A 27,760-nucleotide genomic window follows, 5' to 3' on the forward strand; every position below is an offset into this window, starting at 1 on the left:
CTGTATTCTTTTATGCAAGATTATTTGTGGAAAAGAAGTAATTCCACTGATTTAAAAATAATAATGAAACTTTGGCCCCAGTTGAGCTCCTGGATTTTGACACTGCACAACCATACTTCGCCTGCATAAGGCAAGCTTCGGGAAATACCGAGTCAGATTCTCTCACATTGCCCTTCCCTGGTCTGATTCTTTGAGCAGATGAAAGAATAATATGCCTTAAGTAAAAGAAATGTGCTTTAAAGATCACTTCATTATTTCCCCACATAAGTTTCTGGTCTATGATTTAGTGTTCAAACTGAACTTGTCCATAAAGCAGGAGGATATCCTGGTACACAGAGCAGAATGTCCCTGCTCCTGCTTGATCATTTATTGATTGATTGGTGCTGTATTCTGTGAATGTTGTCAAAATAAAAAAAAAACACAGTTATCACCATTAAAATTTGACAATATAAAAAAATAAACACATTTTCTAGCACATATCAATATTGTCCTCTGGATTCAACTTGAGTTTAGTAATTCTTGGGTAGAAGAGCCTCTTTAAGGCTCTGTCTGCCCTCTGCCTACTATGCCAAACCAAAAGTGATGAAATTAGTAATAGTAATAATAAAAATAAAAAGCTTACACACTTAGGATAGTCACTATAACACTGCAGTCTTTCATGTAGCTGCAAGGTGATTTTGGTCCTTCTAAGAATGACAATTGTTTGAAGTTGGCTGTAGGAAAGTTTTTTAAATATGCTTTTATATGGGATTATCATTTTACAGATAAAAAGGAACAGAGAGAATAAATGCCATCTTCAAGGTGACATAATTAGTTGATGACAGACTAGGGACAAAATCCAGTTTTCTTTACCACTAACTCCCATAACTACAAATTATAACATGAAATTTCCTTTATTCTGAGACTAATATTTAAAGAAACCTAAGAATCATGTTGATGCGAAAATGGAAGTAAAAGTCATTAGCAAATGTGGTTACTAACATGGCCAAAAATCTACCATCTTTTGAGTGTATCTCTCTCTATCCCTCACACACACACATCCACATACACATATACACATGCTAACACACACTTTCCTCTGTCTATACCATGCCTCAAGTTAGGGTTAATTCCAGCCCTTCTTAGGAGTTAATCTTAGAGACACCTCGAATTTATGGATGGGTAGGTTGTGGAAGAACACTCAACTTACACTGAATCAGGGGAAACTGAAATGTTTATTGCTTCTACTTCCATCTGTTATCAATAAGTTTTAGCTACAGGGTCATCAGCAGACCCAGTGAAAATCACCAGGCACAAAACAGTTAGACCACAGATTAGGTCAAACTCTGTTGAAAAGCACTGACAGACTTATTAAACTCAGACTCAGATTTTGGTGTGACTTGAGAAATTCATTCTAGATCAGCACTGTCTAATGAACAGAATAATGTTTTAAAAGTTTGTTAGGGCTGGGCGCACAGTGGTTCACGCCTGTTATTCCAGCACTTTGGCAGGCCAAGGCTGGCAGACTGCTTGAGGTCAGGAGTTCGAGACCAGACTGGCCTTGAAACTCCATCTCTATTAAAATACAAAAATTAGCTGGGCATGGTAGTGGGTGCCTGTAATCCCGGCTGCCTGGGAGGCTGAGGCAGGAGAATCACTTGAACCATGGAGGCAGAGGTTGCAGTGAGGCAAGATTGCACCACTGCGCTCTAGCCTGAGCAACAGAGTGAAACTCTGTCTTAAAAATAAATTAAAAAAAAAAAAAGTTTGTTAGACTGATAGTCTAGAGAACTAGGCTTCTTCATTTAGCAGTTGTGACGATGGGAACATCATCTAATGTCTTTGCACTTCATGTTTCTTATTTGTAGATGATGATTGAAATTCTACACTTCTCTTGTCCCTCCTAGCTCTAAAATTCTTTAATATAACATTAGCCTGTAAAGCTGAATTCTGACCTGGTCTGGTGAAATATTAACTGTGGGCATTCAGCCCCATTGTACCTCTTACACAACTTGCAGATCATTTTCTGTGGAAAATACATTTTAATGAAAATAGAAAATCAAAATCTCAGTTTTCTCTCTACTTCTTACTGTCTTTGAGACTTAATAATTTACTCAATCCTTTTAAATCTGCTTCTTTAACTATAAAATGAAAACCTAATACCTCTATGACTTAAATAATATGTTACAGTAAAACTCAAGTGTATAATTACAAACAAATCAAAACTCCCCACAAAACATAAGGAATGATGTCTTTTAATAGAAATAAGGCTATGGACTTTCTTTTTTTCTTTTCTTTTTTTTTTTTTTTTTTTTTTTTTGAGATGGAGTCTTACTCTGTCACCCAGGCTGGAGTGCAGTGGCGAGATCTTGGCTCACTGCAACCTCCACCTCCTGGGGTGAAGCAATTCTCCTGCCTCAGCCTCCTGAGTAGCTGGGATTACAGGTGCCTGTCACTGCACCCAGCTACTTTTTTTTTTTTTTTTCAAGTAGAGATAGGGTTTCACCCTGTTGGCCAGGCTGGTCTCAAACTCCTGACCTCGTTATGCTCCCATCTTGACTTCCCAAAATGCTGGGGTTACAGGCATGAGCCACCGCACCTGGCCAGCTATAGACTTTCTTAAAAGTCTTTAAAATATTGTCCACAGTGTTAATCGACTTGGGCTATTACAACAGGATACCACAGATTGGATGGCTTAAAAAACAGAATTTTTTTTTTCCACCTCAGTTTTTTGAGGACTTGAAGTCAAAGTTCAAAGTATCAGCAGATTTAGCTCTTGGTGAGGGCCTTCTTTCTGGCTGGTAGGCAGCCGCTTTCTCTTTGTAACCTCACATGGCAGAGGGGAAGCTCTGGTGTTTCTTCCTCTTCTTATGAGGGCCCTAATTCCATCATGGGGCTCCACCCTCATCTAAACCTAATTATATCTCAAAGGCCCCACCTTCTCATACCATCACATTGGCGGTTAGAAATTCAACATACTGAATTTTGAAGGACACACACATTCAGTCTATAGTGCATTAATGCAGGGAGAAAGACGTTGGCACAATTGATACACGGTTTGATATCCCCTGAAGGAAAGGAAATCCTGAAAAGTCATTAACAGCTTGAAGTTACTATAATTTTGCTATTAAAAATATGGCAAGAGGATAAACTCTCAAATTCAAAATTTCAACAGTTAAACCATCTTTCTTTAACAAGTTTGTATATGTTGAATTCTGTGAGAAAGTGAAATTCTAAAAGAACTGTAAAGATTAGCTGGAAACTCTCCTCACTTTATGGATGGGAATGCTGAGAGCACCAGAAGTTGAGTGTGTTAGCAAATTGCTGATTATCGGTGGAGACAGGTCCTAAAATGATGTTCCTTCTTCTGTTTCATATCTTTAGGAGCAGTCATTTCAGCATCCCTAGGTAGACATTGTATTACTTAGAGATTTGCTTCCACCAGGACTTATCCAGAGGATGTGTAGGATTTGCTAGCAGTGTGATCATTCTGTAGGGCGAGCTGGGAGTCACCACAAAGAGCATCTTTCCCACCTCCTTTGTTCCGATATGGGGAAAGTGAGAAGTTAAGTTGTTAGCCAAAGAGTCTCATAACTGAGAGGCTGGATGATGCAGGGAAAAGCATGCAGGCTTTGAGGAGGTCAGACCAAGGATGAAACTTGGTTCTACCACCTTTTAGCTGTGTGACCTGGGGACAAGTAGTCTTAGCTTTATAGGCCTTCAGTTTCACATCTGTAGATTAATAATGTAAAGGTGAAACCAGACAACAGACAAAGAGCCTGCTACATATTAAGCACTACCCAACCCCCAACTTCTTTTTCAGTAGCAAATCATGATCTAGCAACCTCAATTCTTAACTCCCTAGTCTAGTGCACTTTCCATTACACTTCATGCTGCATGGGTAACATTGTTTTGAAGTGAGACTATTAAGTGCCTTTTTAAAAACCTTATCTTCCAAAATCAATCTGTTCACAATTTTAATAATTCATGAAAGGAGCTAGAATTTGGCCCACAGAGAATTTTATGAACCAAAGGGTTATTTTTAATTGGATTTTGTGCCTGTTGTTATGGAAATAGTTGTTGCATAGATTAAGCGTTATGACTTTACTGCAAGATCAAGCCCAGGATGGGGTATAACGATGATATCACCCTTATGTATGCTTCCTTTCCTTGACAAAATATATTTAAAAATGAAAAGAATAGAAGTGAAGCTGCTTCAAAAGCACATATTTCTAACAAAAAAAAAATCCCCTGTAAAAATAGCTATAAAATGATATGTTCTCTTTTCAAGGATCAAAATGAAAGATGACCCTTACTGCCAGCAGGATGCTAAGATGCTGCAGAGTTATTGAACACTTCTTTCTTCACTACTGAATTTAGAAAGAGGTTGTTTTTTTTTTTTTTCGTCCTGGAACTTGCTTTCAACATTTGATCTCAAAGTATTTTGCAGTTGCTGGACTAGCAGGCTTTCTCTAGTTATTTAGCCATCAATCTCTTAAAACTGTTATATCTAGAATAGTTTTAAATTCATGTGTCTGGATTTGTAATTTAATTTCTCTAAAGAAACAAAAAGATATAAATAACTGAGGCAATTCATCCTGTAAAATTTACCTCATATCACTGGCTCATTTCTAACCTGAGATATACCAGCCAAGGATACAACACTTGAATTATTAGTAGCACCATAAGAGAGAAATCAATAGGCTGGTGGATAAGCTGTAGTTCTGAAAGCAAACAATGATCTCATGTGGATGGAAAACTCAGGTTTTATTCTACTCAGTTCTCTCTCTCTTACTCGATCTCTCTCGCTCTCCTTTTACTTTTCTTCTTCTCCTTGGCCTGTATCTTTACTTTCTCATATATCCTCCTGTGATCCTTGGGCATTAATTGGTTTTGCTGGCAGAATTTGGTTAAACAAATTGTGAACTCCAATCCTGATTCTCAATCCATTGAAAGCCATGAAACTCAATGATATAATGCCCTTCATTATTTTAATGTACCACCATGTTTCCATACTTAAAAAAAAAACACCAGGGAAAAAAATCATTACCAAACAATGTATCTTTAATGTTGTTTTTTCTCAATGACTCATAATGTCAGATTAGTAGAAATACTTATTTTTTAAATAAAACTATCCAGTTATATTAGAAGCATTTTCCTTTGCTTTTTTTTTTTTTTTTTTTTTTTTTTTTTTTTTTTTTTGAGGTGAGGGATATAGTCTAACTTAATCATTTCAATAATTTCTACCAAACAGCTTTCTGAAATAATATGTCTCTGCTGAGTCCATTTAAATTTCATTTGCGTAGGTTTATATAGATTCACTAGCAGTTATTCACTAGAAGTATAACAAGAAGTTATACTTCTTGCCCACTCACTGCCCACTGGTAATCCCTTGTCCTCTACTGTTGGTTAACATCACTACTTTTCCTTTATGTTCAACAGTTGGCCCATTATTGGCTGTGCCTATTTTTTTTCTTTCCTTTTTTTCAGTCCACTTACTGTGAGTCAATACATATACCTACACTTGCCAGAAGTGCCTCCACCACACACAGAGAGATTTGCGACATACAGGTCAATTAGTTGTAAGGTTTATTTCTATGTTTTTTTAGACTCAACGTTCCATACATTTAGGAGGCTAAAGAACCTAAGAACTTGTTGAGCACTGTAGGTACCAGGTATAAGAGCAGAATAGCAGCTATCACACAAGATAGTACCTTCTCCCAGAGTCTACTGGAAGACTTATCTCACTGAAAATGATTAGCTTATGAGCTGCAGTCAGATATCTTCTAGAACTCAGAGGTTATGTGATGGCTAGACACTTTGTTCGCAGGAAAGTGGTAACTAAAAATCAGAGAATTTATTTTTAAAATCTGTGTTTAAATTTGGGTGGGTTCCCAGTTCTATATTGACTGTGCCTATTTATGACAGCAGGTTAATTTACTTGTTATAGATCAATACGTAGGGTTAAAGATTCTTAAATGGTCACACCTGAATGTTTATAAATTTGTCATTTTCCTTGCTTGCTATGACTCTAATGGGCTTGAAAATTGGTCCAGCCCACCTCTCTTCTCTCTCTCCTTTCTCTCCCTCCTCTCTCTCTTTCTTCCTCTCTTCTCTCTCTCTACCCTGTCCCTCACCTTCCCCACTGCTTTGTCTCTTTCTCTCACTCTCTGTGAGGTTCATTTGCTTGACTGATTCTGAGGGTCCATAATGACTGTTTGGCATATTCTACAGGCAAAGGTCCCGAGACTCTTTTTGCCGGCTATAACCTCAATGATAACGAGTGGCACACAGTGCGTGTAGTTCGGCGTGGAAAAAGTTTAAAGTTAACGGTGGATGACCAACAGGCCATGACAGGTAAGCACCCCGGTCCCCATTGCCTTTTCCTATGCTAACACTTTTGACTCTCATTTCTTGCGGTGACTTTGCACACCAAAGCTGGTACGCAACTTGAAGCTTATACACACAATCCATTTTTATTTGATTTTTTCTAGTAACAATTTTATTAAATAAGCAGTCTGTTAAGTGTTTTTCCCCAAAAATGACACGTTTTATGTCATATTATTGGTCCTTTAATAGTGCAAGAAGAATTTATAATATATTTTATTTTTGTGGCCTGATAAATATGTTACTGCCTCATCAAATATTGCAGTCATGTTTAGATGCCAATATCTGTTGAGTTTTTTGTTTTGTTTTGTTTTGTATATGTTTTGGTCAAGAAAAACTGCAAGTTTTATCTTTTAACTTCTAGGTAAGTTGATAGATACACTGGCATACTGTCAGATGACATGCCTTTTCATTTTAAGCTATAATAGATTATTTTTGGCCATTTATCTTAGTTGGTTAAATTCTAATATTGAGGATGTCAAGTTCAACCCCCATTTTTACATTCCTGAGGTGAGCTGTATGCAGATCCACCCTAGAAACACAGGAAAGCCACAAGGAAGACAAATCCTTGTGCCTTTATTTACTTTGAAGACAACTCCAAGCACATGACCCACTGGGATATTAGCTTCTTTTTCTTTTTTCAGAGAAGATAGCCGTGTTAATTATTCTGGTAAAAAGCACAAAATGGTCCTTGTACAGTGGATATATGTCTGTTCATTCAATTTGAAGGAGGTCCCCATGCCCAGAGAACAGTCAACTGTATCAATGTGGAGATATGACCTATAGGATTTTAAACTTTTGAAAGAATCATTCCTTAGGGAAGGAAGGTAAACAATTTTACAAGGCAGAAGAGTATCAGCCGAAGTTCCATTAGTTTTGGTCTAGGACAGTTCTTTGAAAAGGAATGGATTGTTTTTTAGATCAGCATCCATAGTTTGGACAACGAGGTTTTCTCAAAAGACATGGAAATGAGTATTAGGATCTAAGGTCACATGTAAGAGTTGGGAAGAGGCAGCTTCCAACAGCAAGATCATGCCAGAACTACAACAGAACATTTTTAAGTCTCTGAGTGCCTCCCGAATATTACAGAGTCCTGTGAAGTAGATAGGGCACACATATTCCCATTCTGTAGATGAGATAAGTGGCACTCGAGCAGGATAAGTGAATTGTGTTTTATTGGAATGTGTTACGAGATCTAAGGAGAGAACCTATGTTTGTTTTTTGTTTTGTGTTTTTTGGTTGGTTGGTTTTTGACTTACAGTCCATTGCTTTATATTCGTCAATATCCTAGTAAGTGTATGGCTCTATAGAAAGTATTTTCTTAGACAATGCATGCTATTATAAGGAAAATACACACATACATATAAAACACAGATTATTATGGAGTATGATATGTTACATAGAGTAATGGATGAACTACTGAATGGTTGATGTGAGTACTTTATGGTCTTGGAGTTCAGAAGAGAAGTTGAGGAACTTGGTTTCAGGTATTGTTAAAGCAATTGATAATACTTGATCTAGGCTTTAAAGAAAGGATAATGCAGGAGAGAATTCCACACAAGAAAGAATGTTGCTGATGGGGCTAGAGTAATGTTCAGGGAACTAAGAAGCTTTATTTTGCTTCTTGCAAACATATGGCGGTGGGCATGGCTAGAATGGCCTTTTGAGGCCAATGAGTTGATGGTCTAGATGAAGGAGTTCATATTTCGTAGACTTTCAGGAAATTGGAAGTCACTGCATTTAAACTGAAGAGTAAATGGAGAAAATATGTTTTGAGCGAAATTAATTATGTGGTAGTGTTTTAGATGGTCCAGGATGTAAAGTAATAAGTCCTTTACTGCAGTGGATGTACCAGGGATGAAAACCGAAGAATGGTGAAAAACATTTTTTTAAGAAATTTATTTTAGAAAGTTATTTCAAAATAATTTCAAATTTACAAAAAGTTCCAAAAATAATACAAAGAATACCCTTATAGCTTTACTATTGTGAACATTTAAGCCAACTTGTTTTGACATTTGTGCTCTTTCACTGTCTCTTCTCTCTCTCTTTCTTACTTTTCTCTTAGCCAGTTGAGGGTAAGTTACATACACAATGTCCCTTTAACCTGAAATACTTCACCATATATATATATTTTTTTAATGGGAATATCCCCTTATTTAAGAAATAAAAGCCACTGACTTCAGTAAACTTTGCATAGATACAATTTATTTTTCTAATCTGTCATCCATATTCCAGCTTTGTCAGTTGATTCAATGTTATTAATATGCTATAAGCATTTTTCCCCTCCAGCACAGTGTGCAGTCTAGGGCCAGCTACTTTTTTTTTTTTTAAGTTGTCATGTTTCTTTAGCCTCCTTTAATCCAGAACATTTCCATGAACGTTCTTTGTTTTCATTACATTAACATTGTTGAAGTATATAATCTCTTCCTGTTTTGTATTAATGTAAAGTCACTCAGTTTATGTTTATCTGATGTCTCCTCATGATTGAATGTGTATTTTACATTATTGGATGAAATACTGCTTTGCTGTTGTTATGTCCTCTGTACAGTATCCCATCGGAGCACATGCTGCCCATGTCTTTGGTGATTTAATTTGACCACTAGGTCAACGTGTTGTCCATTTTCTCCATTTTGTAATTACCACGATTTGTCCCTTTCAACTAGTAAACTGTCTATGGGGAGATATTAAGACCATGCACATATCCTGTACCTCATCACAATTTTGCCCTAGATTTAGTATCTACTGGAGAGTTTTACTTGATTCAGTCTTTGCACTGAGAGTTACAAAAATTGATTATTTTCAAACTCCAGCACTCCTTCCACATTTACAGTCAATGCTTAGCATTCTGCTGCAAGCAAGGACTCTTCTTCTCTCTCCCTTCTTTCTTTTTTTTAATTGGTCTTTCTTTTCATTTCTCTTTTTTTCTGTCTTCCTCCTTTCCTTTTTTTCTTTTTGTTGTAGACCCACTATTGCTATGTTTTTATAATACTTCATAATTACTCTGTCTTATGATTTTGGTGCCCAAATGTTTTTTTCAATTTTTGCCAGTGTGAATTTCATTAAGTTGGCCTCTATGATCTCATGACATGCCTTCATTTTTTTTTAGTACTTTCTTTTTTTTTTTCTTTTTCTTTTCTTTTTTCTTTTTTTTCTTTTCTTTTTTTTTTTTTTTTTTTTTTTTTTTTTTTTTTTTTTTTTTTTTGATATGGAGTCTCGTTCTGTTGCCCAGGCTGGAGTACAGTGGAGTGATCTCAGCTCACTGCAGCCTCTGCCTCCCACGTTCAAGTGATTCTGTTGTCCTAGCCTCCCAAGTAGCTGGGATTACAGGCGTGTGCTACCATGCCCAGCTAATTTTTGTAGAGATGAGGTTTCACCATGTTGGCCAGATAGTCTTGAATTCTTGACCTCAGGTGATCCGCCCATATTGGCCTCCAAAAGTGCTGGGATTACAGGCATGAGCCACCGTGCCTGGCCCTTTTCTTACTTCTTGAAATAACAGGATGTTCCAGTTACAACTTTTATCTACTATACTTCGCCCCTAGAATTAGCCATTTAATTACCATTTATGAGGAATGATATAGATCAAGATTTGGGTGGTAGGTGTCCTCAATGCTACTGGGGTATCTTTGCTTCTTAACCCCTTCAGCAGACAGATAGGAAATGTATTCAAGTATATATACCGACACCCAAACATACATGTAAATGTATGTACACACAGACATATACATTATATGTACACATAAATATACACATACGCACATTTTATAAAGTGTGAGTTTACACACACACACACACATTTTATAAAGTGTGAGTTTACACTGTTACCTTCATACCTACAGCATTGTTTATTTTTCCCATTCCATACTTACATGTGTTTTCGTCCGAGATGAGAATCCTGGCTCCCAGTAATGTCATTTATTCATTTGCTTAATCCAATAATGCATCTAGAATAGTTTCAAAATCGCTTTGCCCATACCACTACAGTCAATAAACCAACTAACAAGTCAGGATTAGTTTATGACTATTTGTCTTATTTCTTCCTAAGACTTAACATCAAATGCTGAGTTATTTTTTAAATAACTTTGGTACATTGTTGATTTTTTCCTTCCTTCCTTCCTTCCTTCCTTCCTTCCTTCCTTCCTTCCTTCCTTTTTTGTCAGAGATCTCATGAAAGCCAACAATTCATAAGAATGATTCAGCCTTGATTTACATAGTACATAAAAGGCTTCCAAATGTGGCAATGAAAGCTTTAGATTGAGATTTCTTTCAAATATCCTACTGGCCACTTGAAGCCACCCATAAATCAGAGAAGCAATGGGAGTTTCTTATTACATTTTACAGCAAGTCAGAAATCACCGAATGAGAAGAATTTTCAAAAGGAAACTACTAGAGACTCCTCATGCAAAGTCCTACATTTTCCCATATCTTTAAGTTTTATAGTAATTCTATTAAGTCAGGTATCTGTGGAACACAGGGCAGTACATATTCAGGCTGTTCTTGGGAATGTTTGCACATCACCTAGGGTCATGAGGATAGTAGTTGCCAGCAGAGAAGCCCAAGGAAGGAGATTTCCTAGGTCGTAGATGACAAGGGGTTGTACGAATTATGTGGAATCCCTAAGTGGAAAGTCACTGGGCTTCAACTCATCATCCAGTCTGTCTAAAAAATTCTAGAATTGTGTTTTTTATATCTCTGTGTGTATGTCCTTTATGGAACAGCGTTCAACATATATCCAGTTACCCAAGCCTGGAAGCCAGGCATCACCATTCCCTTCATTTCTATCATTCTGTACATCATTAGTAAACCCTAGAAATTATATCTGTAAAATTATCTTTTTGTTGATGATTTTCATTTCTACTATAGCTGCCATAGTTCACTATCCAACATCTTGCACCCATAAAGGGAATAAACACACACACACACACACACACACACACACACACACACACACGAGTCATGGTTAACCCCTGCTTCAAATCCTCCTTAGCTCTGAATATAAGAAGCACTGTGAGAAATCTGGACTCTGGCACTCCCACTCCTTTCAATTCCATGTGAGTCACCAACCTACTTGCTCCCAGTTCCCCAGCCATGCTCTCTAGCTGTTTCTCATCCAGAAGCCTTCCTTCATTCGTCTCCCCTTCCTGGAATCCACCCTTGATTGCCTTTCTCTGATTCTTAGCATAGCTTTCTCTTTTTAATTCTTCAAATCTAGCTTAAATATCAAATTAGGCATCTTCTTCCATTTCACATTAAGCAACACAATACCCCATTCATGAAATTCATAGCATTTCTCTGAGTTTTGTTATTATATATTTAATTACATCCTTACCTCTTTTGTCTGCTTTTCTCCAATAGACCCTGAGTTTGGAGAAAATGGGCCCTTTCTGCTCCTCTCAACACTAGTTCTCCAATACGAAGGCTAGCACCTGACACATATACCACACAATCAGTAATTTTAGGTGAATTAACAAGTGAACATAAGGGAGGGTTATTTTGCTCGACATGAGAAATGTAACCTAACACAGAACACACATTAACCTTGCTATCTACTTTGGTAAAAATATTTGACTTGGAAATATTGAGATTTCTATACAAGCACAGCATCTAGGAAACATGTTTTGGTTGTTGTCTTGTTGGAGATTATTGTCAATCTGCTATACCTTAGGTATTTTGATCAGAGGCATTTTGCTAATTCCAAATTCTCCTTGGGTAGTGCATTTTTAAATGATTAGAACATTAAAATCTTTCCCCTTCAAAGTCTTATAATTTTTTTCTTATTTAATCAACAAATATCTACAGTAGTAGAAGCGGCTATATTACTGATGAGGATTAAACATTGGAGTAAAATCCTGAGAAAAAATAATGTTTTTTAAAGAAGGCAACAATTAGTTAATATTTTCTTAGTCATCAAATAATGGGTTTTGGGAGCTAATTCTCCCCAATGAACAAATATATCTGCCATTACTGCAATTATAATGTTTTTTTTTCATGTAACTGGGCCATAGTTGCTTCAATGCTGTTTTACTACCTTTTTATTATTTGTGCTCTCTGTGCATATCCTATTCCTTTGAGAAAGGAAAATGGGTACTGTCTTATTTTTGTTGCTGAACTCCTTAGTCTGGAATTAACTGGTGTTTCCTTTTTTTAGAGCTGCTAAGAACTTGACAACTGGGGGTAATGTTTAATTTCAAGTGTTAGAAATATTTTTTTCAGAATTTTTTTTTACTATTGGTTGTTTCATTAATAGAGCCTTTAAGATGAAACATGGTAATTTCAGAATCAGGGTAGGGTTCACTGAGTTAAGGCTCATATTTTAATGTAGCATCGAATAAAAATCAAGGCAAGGCCCACATGACTTTTTTTTTCTTTTTTTAGACGGAGTTTTGCTCCGTCGCCCAGGCTGGAGAGCAATGGCGCCATCTCGGCTCACTGCAACTTCCGCCTCCCAGGTTCAAGCAATTCTCCTGCCTCAGCCTCCCGAGTAGCTGGCATTACAGGAACCCACTACCATGCCTGGCAAATTTTTTTGTATTTTTAGTAAAGACAGAGTTTCACCATGTTGGCCAGGCTGGTCTCAAACTACTGACTTCAGGTGATCCACCTGCCTAGGCCTCCCAAAGTGCTGGGATTACAGGCATGAGCCACCGTGCCTAGCCCATTTTTTAAGCTTCTCATATTCTTCATTGTACTTAGCTTCTTAATTCAATGTTGCTGGTGTCTTTAGAGATTTATATTTGGAAATAATTAAATATTAATTTTATTTGTTACCAAAGAAGTAGATCCCCACAGAACAATATTGAGGTCATTGAACAGGAAGAACTGAGGGAGAAGATAGAAATGATGTCACAGGAAAAACCAGAACTGGCAAGGATGTAATGGTACTTTTGCATCAGGTAGACAATCAGGAGGTATGGTGGTGAGGGTAGGAAGAAACGAAACAATTATTTATGGTGACATTTTTGTTTTAAAAATGTTTGCAGAAAGGGAATCAGAACAAGCCAATGACTGAAAAGAGAACATGCCAAGGATGAGTAGAATGTTGTTTCCAGGATTAAAACTAATAAAGAGTGTTTGAAAATGAAATAGGGTTAAGTACAGTTCAGGGGAGTTTTGTGCATAAATACATGTATAATCATCAAAGACAATTAACCAAATATATAAACAATTTTTCTTGCACAACAAAAAGCATGCCATCGAAATTTTACTTACAGATGTTTCCTTAAAATGCTATCTAATATTTTACTGTCTTGACTATAGAGATGGAAATTTGTCAGACTGGCTGAAGGGGACACACATAGGTGGTTTTTCAGTCTTCACTACCCCTGGAGAAAAGGTTCAATGCATTTTGTCAGGGGCTGATTCTAGGATTAGCTCTAATTAATATTTTCATTAACATGGATGATGGAATGGCTTAACTTGATACATTTTCCAATTATGGCAAATCGGGTGGGGAAGCTAGCACCTGGAAGAACTTGATTACAACATAAGTGAACATTTTTAGTTGCAGAAGAGAGTGACTGACAGTTTATTTAGATAAGAGCAAGATGTTGGGTGTGAACCACTAGTACTGATACAAGTACTTTATATTTATGTTGTGTTGTAATATTTAGAAAACAAGTTCACATCTTTGCTTATTTATCTTACCTTCAACCTTGCAAACAGGTAAAATGATCACTCTGGAGATAAAGACGGGACTAAGTTTGCTATTAATGGGTTTGACAGAGAAATATGGAGGGATAGAAAGAAATGAGGACTGAATGGAATAGTCAATTGCTAAATAAATTTGCATCCAAGCTTCATCCTAGGATGTTTAAAGATTTTTGCCTTGTGGTATGGAGCATGGTGGGCTAATTTTACTGGTATTATCAAAACTGGGCAGGCTTTCAATTAGTGTATTTTGCTCAATTTAGTTATACAAAAATTAAGGACCAAAAAAATGGCATAGGTCCAGAAATCAACACGATTTCTAATGTGTTTAGAAGACTGACGTGAACAAAAACTGTGGCCATTATTGAGCATGAAGAGGGAAAGTGAATAGTATATATTTAACTTCAAACACACTTTCATGTTTCATTACTGGAAGAAAGGGCTGCAACTCTCCACTGTTTCTATTGGGTATAAGGAACTATATAGTCTTTTTTTTTTTTTTTTTCCTGGAAGAACATTTATAAGGAATAACATTACCTAACCATGAAGCTGAGATATATCACTTTCTAGTGGGATGCCTGAGAATAATCACTGCCCCTAATGCGTGTCTCTGTGCACCCTCCCTTCTTTCCCTTTTTCCTCCCTCTTTCTTTTACTGTTTCCTCACTCTCTTGCTAATTTGTTTATTTTTCGCCTTTAAAAAATACCATTACCATGCGTGGTGGCTCACGCCCAGCACTTTGGGAGGCTGAGACAGCTGGATCACGAGGTCCAGAGATTGAGACCATCCTGGCTAACACAGTGAAACCCCGTCTCTACTAAAAATACAAAAAATTAGCCGGGCATGGTGGCGGGCGCCTGTAGTCCCAGCTACTCTGGAGGCTGAGGCAGGAGAATGGTGTGAACCCGGGAGGCGGAGCTTGCAGTGAGCCCAGATCGTGCCACTGCACTCCAGCCTGGGCGACAGAGCGAGACTCCGTCTCAAAAAATATATAAAATAAATAAATAAAATAAAATAAAATAAATTTAAAAATACCATTACTTTTGTTAATGAGGAATTTTTTGTTAAGACTAAAATTTGGACAGATTAAAACCTGTCCTTAGAATGTTTTATTACATAATCCAGGTTTACCTTTTAGCATCATTTAAGTGTTCTTACTATATACAACTGAGTACCAAGGAGGTATTTGGCTCCTTGTATTTTACAATGTGATATTGCTATGAAAGCCTAAAGTTGAAAGTGCCTTTCAGATATGGAAAATAATCTCATATTATCTTCTCTTTTAGGTCAAATGGCAGGTGATCATACTAGGCTGGAGTTCCATAACATAGAGACTGGCATCATCACAGAACGACGGTATCTTTCTTCTGTCCCCTCCAACTTCATTGGACACCTGCAGAGCCTGACATTTAATGGAATGGCATACATTGATCTGTGTAAAAATGGCGACATAGATTACTGTGAGCTCAATGCCAGATTTGGCTTCAGGAACATCATAGCAGATCCTGTCACCTTCAAGACCAAATCGAGCTATGTTGCCTTAGCTACCTTGCAAGCCTACACTTCTATGCATCTTTTTTTCCAGTTCAAGACAACATCCCTAGATGGACTAATTCTATATAACAGTGGGGATGGAAATGACTTTATTGTGGTTGAATTAGTTAAAGGGTGAGTACGTGCCTGTTCAATAACAAAGAAATAAAACTGGAAAAACGGACATCAGTTTCCAAAAATATACACTAAGAAGAACACACTGGCTCATAAGGCGGGGGGCCGGAGTAGGTGGAGGACAAATAAGAATGCATTTGTTTAAATCACCTCTTAGGTATCTTAAATTAATATGGATTCAGGACAGTTTTTTGCACCTACATTTTCACATACGAGGTACAAAGTACATCAGGCTCTAATTTATGGTAGGCCTTTCATGAATCTTACGATTCAATTGGGCACTTCCTGACTACGCACAGTGTAATTCCACAAAAGCATTGCTACAAGTTTGTAGGATAGTCTAAGCTAAATTAAATAGCCAATTCAATATGCAGATTATTTAAATTTCAAAAAATCCTTTTAACTCAAACTTCATTCTATGTCAGAGTTCCTCAGTGAATTTAGAAAGGAAGATTTATGTAAACTTTCCTTAAAACTGTGAGGAAAATTTAATGTATTTTAATTGATAGGAGCATTTATTCACTCATTCAGCAAATATTATTCCATATTTACAATATGCTACATCACGTGCCATGCACAGATATAAATATATATACTTCTACCACCCTTATGTACATCTCAGATTTCTACCACCCCGAGTCACACCCACACACACCAACACACAATCCTAGGGTTTGTAGATGAACACATAAATAGAAAAGAAAAGCACTGTGACATGTTTCTTGAGATGATCACATGCAAAGGCTCAGGAGAGTCTTCAGGGAAATTAGAAAAACGTGTGGAGCAGGGAGTGGCTGTTTGATCTGGTTGTCGAAGGATGAGTACACATTCCCTATACTCAAACAGGGAATTGAGATAGAGGAGAAAAGCAGGTGCAAGAATGAGAAGAATGGCCATTTCAGTGGTTAGAAAAGGATGGAGGGAATTATGGAAATAGGAAATGTGTGGTGAAAGATATTACTTTCCAAATTCATAAAGTTAAATGTAGACTATGATTTTAAAAATAATTTTCACCATTTCCTTTAGTGAAGACACTTAATAATCCTCCTTGCTGAAACAGAATAATGTTTGTTACCTTCCTGATAGCTGAGTTTCTATGTAATTCATTGTCATGACTTCTAGTAAGGATGGAACCACTTTAAAAAAAAATCTCCATTTGTAATGTCTACTTTAGCTTCATCAAATTTAAAAAGTGATGGCACTTTCCCCTTTCATTTTTTTCCCAGGTACTTACATTACGTGTTTGATTTGGGAAATGGTGCTAACCTCATCAAAGGAAGCTCAAATAAACCTCTCAATGACAATCAGTGGCACAATGTGATGATATCAAGGGACACCAGCAACCTCCACACTGTAAAGATTGACACAAAAATCACAACGCAAATCACCGCTGGAGCCAGGAACTTAGACCTCAAGAGTAAGTGCATGTTAAGTCCGAGTAGCCAGCCTTGCACCTCACGGTCTCCCTTCACATGGGAAATCCTTTGCTTAGGAGTGTGTTTGTACCTTCTGCAAAGACTGACCAGAATTTCATTTTCAGCACATAATTAATAATACAACACACAAGTCTCTGCTCCCCTTTAATGTGGTAGGAACCTATGTATTTTTAATAACAGCTCAAAAAATGCCGCACCTAAGAAAGCATGCATGATTAAAATGTAAAAAGTTAGAAAAATATAATACTAGTCTGGCTATTAAAAAGGCATTTGTAAGTTACTTAAGTCCCAATAGTTTTCAACTGATTTGGAGTCAGGGAACCACATATATAGGAGCTTATTCTAGAGCTTATTAATTTTCTTTCCTTGGTAAGGTTTCCTAGATACTGTCAGACTCCCTGACCGACAGGAGTTGAGCCTGGTTTAGATACCCTGTGTCTACAACAGTGAATTCTATCCCCCATCCCAACAAATACACACACACACACACACACACACACACACACACACACACACACAGGAATGCTTCTTTCACCAGCTGCTAAGAAAGTCTTAACATACGTTTCTCTTCCTTATTGATACTTCATTTCTCAAATGTACGTGACAAAATGCTGAGAAAACATGTCAATAATAGAAAAGAAATGACTGAAGTTTCTATTTGAATCACACTTTGTGATTCACTAAGAATATATGTGTGTATCCCATCTCCTTTAACACTACAACAGGCATTCCAGAAGGTGTTATTAGCATGTTATTCTCAATGTAGAAAATCTGAGGTTTGAATGACTTGCCCAGGGATAAAACAACACCAACACCCTCCCCCAACCCCATGGATTCTTTGCTCTATCCTGATGCATCACAAAGCCCCACAGATGTCATTGCAGGCATAATTTTTCTTGGAAAGAGTTGCTCATTTTATTGATGGGATCTTTCCCTTTGATTCAAAAGGTAGATACATTGGGGAGGGGAGTTAGGAAAATGGAAAGATAAAATTTAACTTTTTTTTTTTTTTTTTTTTTTTTTTTTTTGAGACAGAGTCTTGCTCTGTCACCCAGGCTGGAGTGCAGTGGCAGAATCTCAGCTCACTTCAACCTCTGCCTCCCGGGTTCAAGCAATTCTCCTGCCTCAGCCTCTGAAGTAGCTGGGATTTCAGGAGCCCGCCACCACGCCTGGCTAATTTTGTATTTTTAGTAGAGACGGGTTTTTGCCATGTTGGTCAGGCTGCTTTCGAACTCCTGACCTCAGGTGATCTGCCCGCCTCGGCCTCCCAAAATGCTATGATTACAGGTGTGAGCCACTGCACCCAGCCTCAACAGAACTCTTTCTAGAGAAAAACGCTCTTTCTAAATAAGGTGAAAGGAGAAAGAAAAGTGTTTCACTTTCTGTAATTGCAGAATATATTTTGAATCCTGGGACTTCATTTGTTCAACACATACAATGTGTAGGAATGGTCATCTCCCTTCTTTCACAGTGGGCTTCTCGTTAACTTCAAAGAGATCTTATTTGTACCCACAAATCTAATAGCTTGGCTCAAAAAATAAAATGAAATTCAAAGAAGTGCTTCTTACAGGCCAAACCTTTCTCTTTATTCTCTCTGGTTGAAGTGCTTTTTCTTCTGTACTTTTCATGTGCCCCTCCCTGTTTAGCACAGTGAGCTCAGGTGGTAATTGTCAAAAGAAAGGGAGAGATTGTAAAATTCAGTGTGTTGACCAAGCCACCAAAGCTAAAGCAAAAAGTGCCCTGTTTGTGTAGGTGAGACATCAGTAAGTATAAGTGAACTTCTCGGGAAATTAGGGATACTCTGTTGGAGATTAAAATGGCTAAAAAAAAGCAGTTCATAATTGGTTGAAGTATGTGCTATGCACATACACATTGAGGGTTCAGAGAAGCAATGCTAAACAATGGATTGTATTTCTTCAGATAGTTAGGACACTGTCTCCTGAGAAGTAAATATCTGCGTATTGTTCATTAACAAATGGAAGTGAAGGTAATAGGAGATTGTAGTCCAGGATTCCTTCTGGTGGGGGTACTTAACACATCTAAGTACTTCAGAGTTAATTTTTATTAAAGCATTAAATGATGCATGACTCTGAAGATAAAACAGGCTTTGCCCATAATAAAGAAAAAAACACTTTATGAATTTAAAAATGGCATATTACATAATATTAAGATATATAGTCATGAACTCACTGTACTTGTGTTTTTTAAAAAAGCATAATTAAAATTTCTTGTGAATTTCCCATGTGAAGGGGCTAATCATTAGTATAGAATAATACCTTCTGCGTTGTGGAAAAGTAAGAGCAAGTTTCTAAAATGAGTCCAAGTTTGGGCTGATAAATTGGGTGTGTGATCCAATGGCAACAGTCATCCCCTGTTGCCTCTTATCATGTGCACCATCAGCTAGAGGGAGTTTGAGGACAGCCTGCTGTGGGACCTGATGTCTCTTGTCTCCCATCATCACCACTTTGGGTAAGTGTGGCTGTGGGCGTTGGCCAGAGCATGAGTATTTACGGAGCATTGACTTAGGAAAGAGCACAACAGGGTTTCTGCAATGGAAAGCTCTCTGTCTCTAGGAGAACACTAGCATTGAAGGAGCACTTGTAGGACAGAGAAGGACAGGATGCTGTGGAGCTGTAGTGGGGCATTGAAACGAAGCTGGGATCACCTGGAAAGCTTTTTTTGTGGCAGTAATGCTTGAGGGATGTTTGAAGGGTGAGTAAGAGTAACAAGGCATTGTTTCTTTTTTCCACCTGGATGGCTACTGGATTTTAGAGGGGTTTATTCATAAAGGAGAACTTCTACATGAACTCTTTGCGCAGACACAGACAGCAGTGTTTTCTTTGCATACTAATCACGTAGCATTGAGCTGCAGGAAAAATAAAGTTGATTTATTTTGGTCAATAGATTGTATTCTTAAAGAATTAAAGAAAACATCAGATTTACTCTCCACCCTGCTGAAAGTCATTGCAACTATCTTTGGTGCTTCTCAAAGGAAGGTCAGCCAATTTTAACTACATGAGAATCATGCAGTGATGTTTGTGAAGTGCAGATTTCTGGATCCTATCTGACACCAACCAAGGCAATAATCATTTGAGAGAGATGTGCAGAAAACAACAGGCATTTTTTTTTTTTTTTTTTTTTTTTTTTTTTAAGTGCATTGACTGATAGAGATGCCATGTGCTACAGAGTCCTGAAATAATGCAAGATCTATGTTGAGGCCAAATTTAACTCACTTTTAAATTTTTGTATAAATACTGGTTTTGCTTTTATTTCAGAATTTTACTGTTTTTTGTTTGTTTTGCCAGTCCTGGACTGAAGTCACATTATTGGCTGGTTAGGATTATTGGGAGATTTTTTTTTTTTTTTTTTATCCTCCTTATGTTTTACTATACCTTAAAAAGACACTAGAGGGCAGCAGAAGGCCACAAAACGTGCTACAGAGGACCCGGGAGTTGGGGAAACCTCAACCTGCTCCATTTGCAAGGGGAAGTAGAATTTCTTTTGTTTTCAGACATCTAAATTTCCACAGTTGGCTTTTATAGTGATGCATGCTTTTGTCCATAGCTCTGTTTCATTATAGGAACAGGACTTTAGTGTAGAACTTTGAAAACTGGGGCCCATGTATTTCATTCTCCACCTTGACCCCAATAGAGACGATCAGAAATGGGCAGGAGTCTAATGATCTTTCTCTCAGAAGATAAATACCACGCAGCTGACCTTGTTCAGCTTATCTTTCCTGACACCGCTCGATTCTCAGGGGGTTGTGTGTCTCTCCCTGCTGATACAGTTTTGCTTTCATCTTTATTTCCCAGCTGTTTGTGTTCTATTCCCTCTGGTTATTATGTACAAGCAGTAACATGCAATGAAAGGAGCAGTAGAAATTTGCTCTCTGGAATGATTTCCTAGCCTAGCTTTGTATTCATTTCAGGATTTCTGAGCCCTGCCTCCTTTGGAGAGATAAAGGGTTGGTGCGATTCCTCTTTATGTTCCTTCTCTTGTTCCTGTATTTGGCAAATTTGTATGTCAGGATGTGCATATATATGGAAGGGAGCTAATATTTATTAAATATCTACTAAATGCTAAATAGATTTAACTGAGGTTATTGTATTTAATCCTTGCAATTACCCAGGGATTTAAATTGAGGTCAGTCTTGCTCATTCATTAATCTAGTTGAAGAGAAAAATAGGGAGGAAGAATTGCTTTTGGCCCCCACTTTCAATGAGTACCCTTATTTAAGGCATTACCTAAGTTTATCCTTCAGCAAATTGAGGATATATAGTTTACTTGATGGGGGAAAATTAGATTCCCAGCTGTGTAGCATAGAGCGCCCTCAGGTGGCCGCCTAGCAAAACTATGTAAAACTGAGTACAGTGATTTATTTATGGGCCACATCTAGGTCAGCCCAGAGGGCACTTTGTTCTTTCTTCCTCCTCTATTCTCTCTCTCAAACCCAAAATTCCTTCAAGGGTTTTGAGCTCTGGCATTGTCTTCTGATCTTGCCCCTTTTCCTTCTTACCACGATCACCACCCATTTGTCTCCTCCTCAACATTCCTCCTATTCCTCCTTAAATCTCACCCTGAAGGGAACTGTCTGCCATTGTTCATCCTACTACCAAGCCACTTAAAGGTCCCCGAATCAGAAACAACTCAACAGGGACTTTCTTTTCAAATATACTCAATCTCTAAGCAAAATTTGAAGATAAATACTATTCTTGCTCTTTTCTTCTTGATCTCTGACCAGTCGCTATTACTCAGCTCCCTGCCTTCTCCAATCCTGAATAAAACACATATCCCCTCCATTTTATACCGTTTCATGTTGCTACTTGACAAATCTTTACTGCAGTCATTCAGTAAACCAGATTCTGTTCAAAGTCATAATCACGTTTAAACATGCCCAGGCTTTGTAGATTCACCACACATAACATCTGACAGCCCACCTGTCTTGGCCAGATACTTTGTTTCAATAGAAAATATTCATGGAAGAGTGATGTTGAGCTTAGCCGTAGAGCAGGATACGGCACCGGAAATGGAGGGAAGGTTCTGCGGTTCTGCTGTCCTGTGGTTAGGCCACCTTTATTAGTTTTTGTTGTTGTTGTTTGGGGGTTATCAGTATTGTGTGTGTGTGTGTGGTTTCTTTTTAGTCTATAAGAGAAAGAGATTTATTCACATTATTTCCATTTGTAGGAGATTATTTTAAGGATCCTGTAGGAAGTAAGAGAGACAAGAAACCCTTTCAGCTGTTGAACAACGAGGCCACACAGAGGATAACAACTGTGTTCTTGGAGTCATACCGGGATCTCAAGAGCCATCCTCTTGGTTGTTCCCTTGGATACACATGCTCACTGCTCCCTAATCCATTGCCCCACCAGGACAGCAGTGCAGCCACCCTCGCTCTATTCTGTTTGCTGGCACTGCTGTGAGATGGCTTCTCTCTGCCTCCTGGCTTCTTCCACTCTTGGCTTCTTCTGTCTCGTGGCTTCCACCTATGGCTTTTGTTCCTGTGTATGTTTCCACTTCTGTCCACTCACCACTTCATCTCACTTTCCAGTTCCCCCCAATACAGGATTTCATACCATGTGTGGACCTGGGTCTAGGCTATAACTTCATAGGCTTTTGCCCTGCTGCTACTGGCCAGGCTCGCTTCTTTAGTCCAATTAGCTGTGAACACAGAGGTAGCTTTTTGAACTTGAAAGGGAAGAGAAGGAGGCTGTGTGTTGGAAGGCCATCTGTAACTGCTGAGAAAGGAGCAAGGTAATTTTCTCATTTTGAAGGGCCCTGAATGCCATGCCGAAGATGGGAAGGGTGAAATTAAAGGGTTTTGAGCAGCAGAGGAGAGTTCACAATACTCGTTAGAATTATTCCTTTGGCTTCAGTGGGATGGATGAGCCAAGGCTCAGGAAAAAGACACCACTTTGGAGGCAATTGCCATCGTATAGAACAAAGACAATAAGGTTCTGAGTATGTAGAAATAAGACTTGACATTGTTACTCCTTTCCTTACACGAGAATTATAGAGCAATTACTTGAAAGACAGGTAGAGATGTGAAACTACTGTTTCTCTTCTGCCACATCCATTGAATCCCCGGGTTTTGCAGAATTCATCTCAATCTATTCTCTTTACTGTAAAGCCTTTGTCAGTGTGTTTTAATCCTACCTTAAGGGGGTGGGAAGTTGAGAGTAGGATTAAAACATTCCCTTCCCATGCGGTTATTCCCTTCCCATGCAATTATCTGGGACTTGCCATCCAACAGTTGGTTTGGAAGTTCTTCCCTCTGCTTCCCTGTGGTTCTTGACCCAGTTCACAGTATTTCAGCAGAGTTTAAATTGTTTATTCTCTACTAAAATCATTTAAAAAAAAATCCTTCACCCATTTTACTTGTTTCTGAATTTCTCTGACATTAACTACGAGTTGTCTATATTTAGTTTTATCAACTCCCTCCAACAATATTATTTGAAATTTCTCTTCCCACCATTAGAATCATACGAACTGAGGAACTATAAGTGATCTTGGAGATTGTCTGGTCTGACCAATTCCTTTTACATATGAGAGAAATATGCTCCACAGACATTGGCCTGCACAGCTATCCCAGTTTCACACTTCTTTACCATAGCTCAGAAGACACAAGTTGTGTTGCTCATATCAATCTCAATCGACTGCTAGTGACAACCTGCAGCAACACACTGAATAGAAATCTGCAGCTTTACGTGGATTCATTGTTGGAGATGATTGGTGTGATCAGTCAGAGACCTGAGATAGAGACTGGTAGTGAGAGGGCCACCTGGGGACTCTGCTTTTGGTGAAACTTTAAAGGTGCCAACCTGTCCCATTTGCAGATGCATAAAGCCCTGGGGCTGGTTTCTTCTCACCCAGTGCACTGGCTGAACTCTGACAGCCACAGGCCTTGGCTTCCATGCTTAGAACAGCCACAGGGAGGTTGTGCACAGGCACAAATAGCTTTCTTCAGCTTTTCCCACAGCCAAATGTGGGCTACTGGAAAGTTCAATCCTATGCCCAGATGCCTTTCACGACACGCTGACAGTTTACCATGTCCCACCACCAGCACGGTGGTGATTAGATCAATTATGTCATTTATGCATGCCTATATGTCCTCGAGGTGGTGACATTTGTGTCATGGAGAAGCAAGTACCTGCAAGTGCTGAGAGCTGAGTTCTCAAGAGTCAGGTGATGGCTCACAAGACCTCAGCCTCATCCAGAGATGAGCCTTCGCTGCAGGTCCCTCTTTAGGGAATGCCAGGAGTGGTGCTGTGTTGTCTTCTTAGAATTCGAGCTTCTTGGTCAAGAGCTCTTTGTCAGCCATCTGAGAAGGCAGATATCTGACAATATCTCTCTCATGCAAGTAGGATTTAAATCTTCAGGGTTTTCCTGGCTCTGAGACCTCCCTCTTTTTGTTGAAGGGAGACTTATACAAAAGTCTTTGGAGTTCAGGTAGCATAAAACCATTGAGACTGACAAGTGATGGGGAAAGGGACAGGGTATAGCAGTCAAGGAACCCACGGACAAAACAGAGAAAGATCAACGCTGGGCTTCATAAAAGGCATATTCAGGAAAGCTCTTAGCGATAAGTCAGTGTTGCAGCCTCACTTGGTCCCCACTGGGGCTGTGAACTGCCTCCGATCGGCTGCCCAAGGAGCATTCCCTTGTTGCTGTCCCTCTCTGCACACTAGTTTTCTCTGCTTTTGTAAACATTGGTAAATACGGCCTTCTCAGACCTGGCTTTTCACCCCTGATCAACTCAAATACCCAAGAAAGATTCATTGAAGTTTAGCAGTTCTAGTGCCAAATTCTTGGAAGAGGACATTTGATCGAGACAGATGTCCTCCCTGTGCCAGGATGAGGAAATAAGAGACAGAGTCACATTATACAAATATGAATTTACTGGATTTGTTTAAAGAAATATTGGGATAGGCTACTTGGGTTATAAATGAAGATATGAAAAGCTCAAAAAGTGTGATTTTTAACCTGCTGTGCAAGAATTAAGGGATTGGGTTTGCCTTGCTCTGGAGTAGGGGGTGAGGATAGGGCTTAAATTCTTCAAGGTGGTAGAATACTAGGTGCTAGGTGATACTCAAATATTTAGATGGTGAAACTCATAAATGCTCGAGTGAGCAGCATTTGTTTTTGGGTGGAGACAGAGACTTTGTTTATATATAGGAAGTACATGAGATAGCAAAGCCAAGCAACAGTCAGAGGTTCCCAGGAATTCACAGGAAATGCCAGGAGAAGGAGGACTCTAGATTTTTACCTTCTGTGCAATTGCGAGGGTACTAACCAGAATCATCTAGATCTATAATGGACATAGGGGCCCAGGCTGACATCTGGGCAATGTTACAATTGTTTACTATAGATCCTAAAAGGGAATGTCACTGTTATTTTCGGGCAGTTGTCTCATCTAGTTGGATTTCAGGAATAACGCAGCCCCTGCCCTGTTTCAGCATGACCCAGAAGAAAGCCAGCTTCCATCCCATATACCGTCCAATTCCTCTTGAGCCATGGGTCAACATGGAAGTCGACTTGAAAGTTGGGTGGGCTTAAAACAAAGTTGCTGCCCCCACGGTAGAGAAGCTCAAAAGCTAAATCTGCCATCTTTACCGAAACAAGAAAGTGCATTTTTAATGGCATCGCGCTGTTGTGGCTCTATATTTTCATGCACTAGAGGGCACTTCCAGTGCTCCTCAGGAACCACATTAGGTCAACCAGTGTTCCCCATTGACATCACGTGAACGTGGTTTTCTGTGTCCATTCTTAAAAGTGGCCCCTGTTTGGCCTTTGAAATTAATTATTTTGGTTGTTCTTAAGGACAATACGAAAAGCATATAGCATTATAATTAATAACATAGTCTTTGAGGTCAGAAAGACCTGGGTGAAATAGCATCTCTACCATTTCTTTTGTGTATTTCCTTAGGCAGGGCATATCACTATCACCATCATCATCATAATCATCCTCATCTACATTTACTAGGCATCAGGTGAGAGAGCTACATATATTTTCTCTTTAATTTTTGTGGCAAACTGGTGAAATTGCTATACTTATCGCCATGTAACAGGTGATGAAACTAACACAAGGCTTAGGGAGGTTAAGCATCTCACCAGAACAATAATGATAGTAATACTAAATAGAAATTATTTTAATCATTTCTAAGGGCTTGTCATATCTCATGTACTGTTATAAATATTTGCACATGGTATCTTATCTCAATTAATTCCCAGAAGAATACACAGGGTTTGTCAGTGTATTCTTTGATGCTCACGGGTTTATAAAAAGGACTAGGAGGGCTTGTAAGACTCATTTGGATCTGACAGGTGTCGGAAATATTTAGACCAATTTCCCATAACTTCCCTAGTACAGCAGAGCCCATTTAACATCTCAAGTTTATTAGAGGTTGGCTAGTATGATGTTAGTTATCAGTATTCCTAACCTATCTGTGGGAAGTTCTCTCCTCCCTCTCCCCACCTCACGCCCCACTCACACTCCACTACCCACAATACACACACTCCTTAGGCTTCTCATCGCTGGCTTCCTCTTAGAGTCCTGGGACTGTAAAAAGAATTCAAACACTATAAGGGCCTGTACTAATGTAACATTATTTCTATAACACAACAGCCCTTTGACAGTTAAAAATTTTAACATGTGTAGTTCCCTGTATTTTTTGTGAAACCCAACGAACTAAGTTTCCCAAAATGATGTCCAAAATGACATTAAATGTCTTTTGGCTGTGACATGTGTGAATCACACACATCACTAGAGTGGTATTGTAGAAAACTGAGTGTTTTCATGAGAAAAACTATCTCATAGCTTGGGTCTGTCTTTATTCTCTATTCAAAGATACAATAAATTACCTTCGTTACTGTCACTGTCATCCTCATTATTATCAATTATGTCATTTATGCATGCCTATATGTCATGCATCATGTTAAGGGTTTATATGTGCAAGCATTACATTAAATAAGCATGATGTCCTAATATGGTCAAGCTATAATATCTTTTTTTTTTTTTTTTTTTTTTTTACCTCAACCCATCACTTTAAAATATATTGTGTTAAGGTATTTGTACCATGTACTGATTTAGAATAAATGTTTGGGTTCACTTTTAAGATAATTATATAATAATTTTATATTATGAAATATAGCATTCATTAAAATTACAAACTGCCAATCTGAGTTACTAATCAAAGCTCAAAATTGAGGCTCCACTCTGCTTTGGTCAGTCACTGGCAGTAGGGGAAACGGCAAGTTCAGCTACTGCCTTTTCCTGCAGTTATCTTTTTACAGCTTTTTGACACGGCACATCAACTGATGCTGGGGCTCTGGATCTGGCAGATCCCTTGAATTCCTCCTCTCCTGGTGCATTCTTGGGTTCATCCAAGGCTTTTCTGTTGGACCTTCCAACCTTAATCCCTGTGTAGGGGGATGCTTCTGCTCCTTCCTCACAGACTCTTACCACATGGGGCTGCCCTGTGTCTGGGCAGCCCTGCCTGGCTTGCTGTCATGCACATGGGGCCCACCGTGGCCCATGAGGAGATTCCATGGATCCTTTGTCCCCCTAACCTTGGAAGTGCACCCTATTCCCAATGCTCTCATTTCCATTCCATTCCATCTCAAGCTCTTTAAAGTTTTCTCAGCA

General features: G+C 38.5%; 1 protein-coding gene across 27 annotated transcripts in view; it reads left to right on the forward strand.

Moving 5' to 3' along the window:
• The window catches only part of NRXN1 (neurexin 1), a 1,134,169-nt gene that overhangs the window by 523,988 nt on the left and 582,421 nt on the right, over positions 1-27,760 (forward strand). For all 27 annotated transcript variants that reach the window (XM_045368569.2, XM_065527617.1, XM_065527623.1 and 24 more), the window contains 3 exons: positions 6,214-6,336; positions 15,301-15,682; positions 16,909-17,099. In XM_045368569.2, the coding sequence (XP_045224504.1) occupies positions 6,214-6,336; positions 15,301-15,682; positions 16,909-17,099 (696 nt within the window). The remainder of the gene's footprint in view (positions 1-6,213; positions 6,337-15,300; positions 15,683-16,908; positions 17,100-27,760) is intronic.

The sequence above is a fragment of the Macaca fascicularis genome, chromosome 13 (assembly GCF_037993035.2).
Source record: "Macaca fascicularis isolate 582-1 chromosome 13, T2T-MFA8v1.1".
In the NCBI taxonomy this organism is placed as follows: domain Eukaryota; kingdom Metazoa; phylum Chordata; class Mammalia; order Primates; family Cercopithecidae; genus Macaca; species Macaca fascicularis.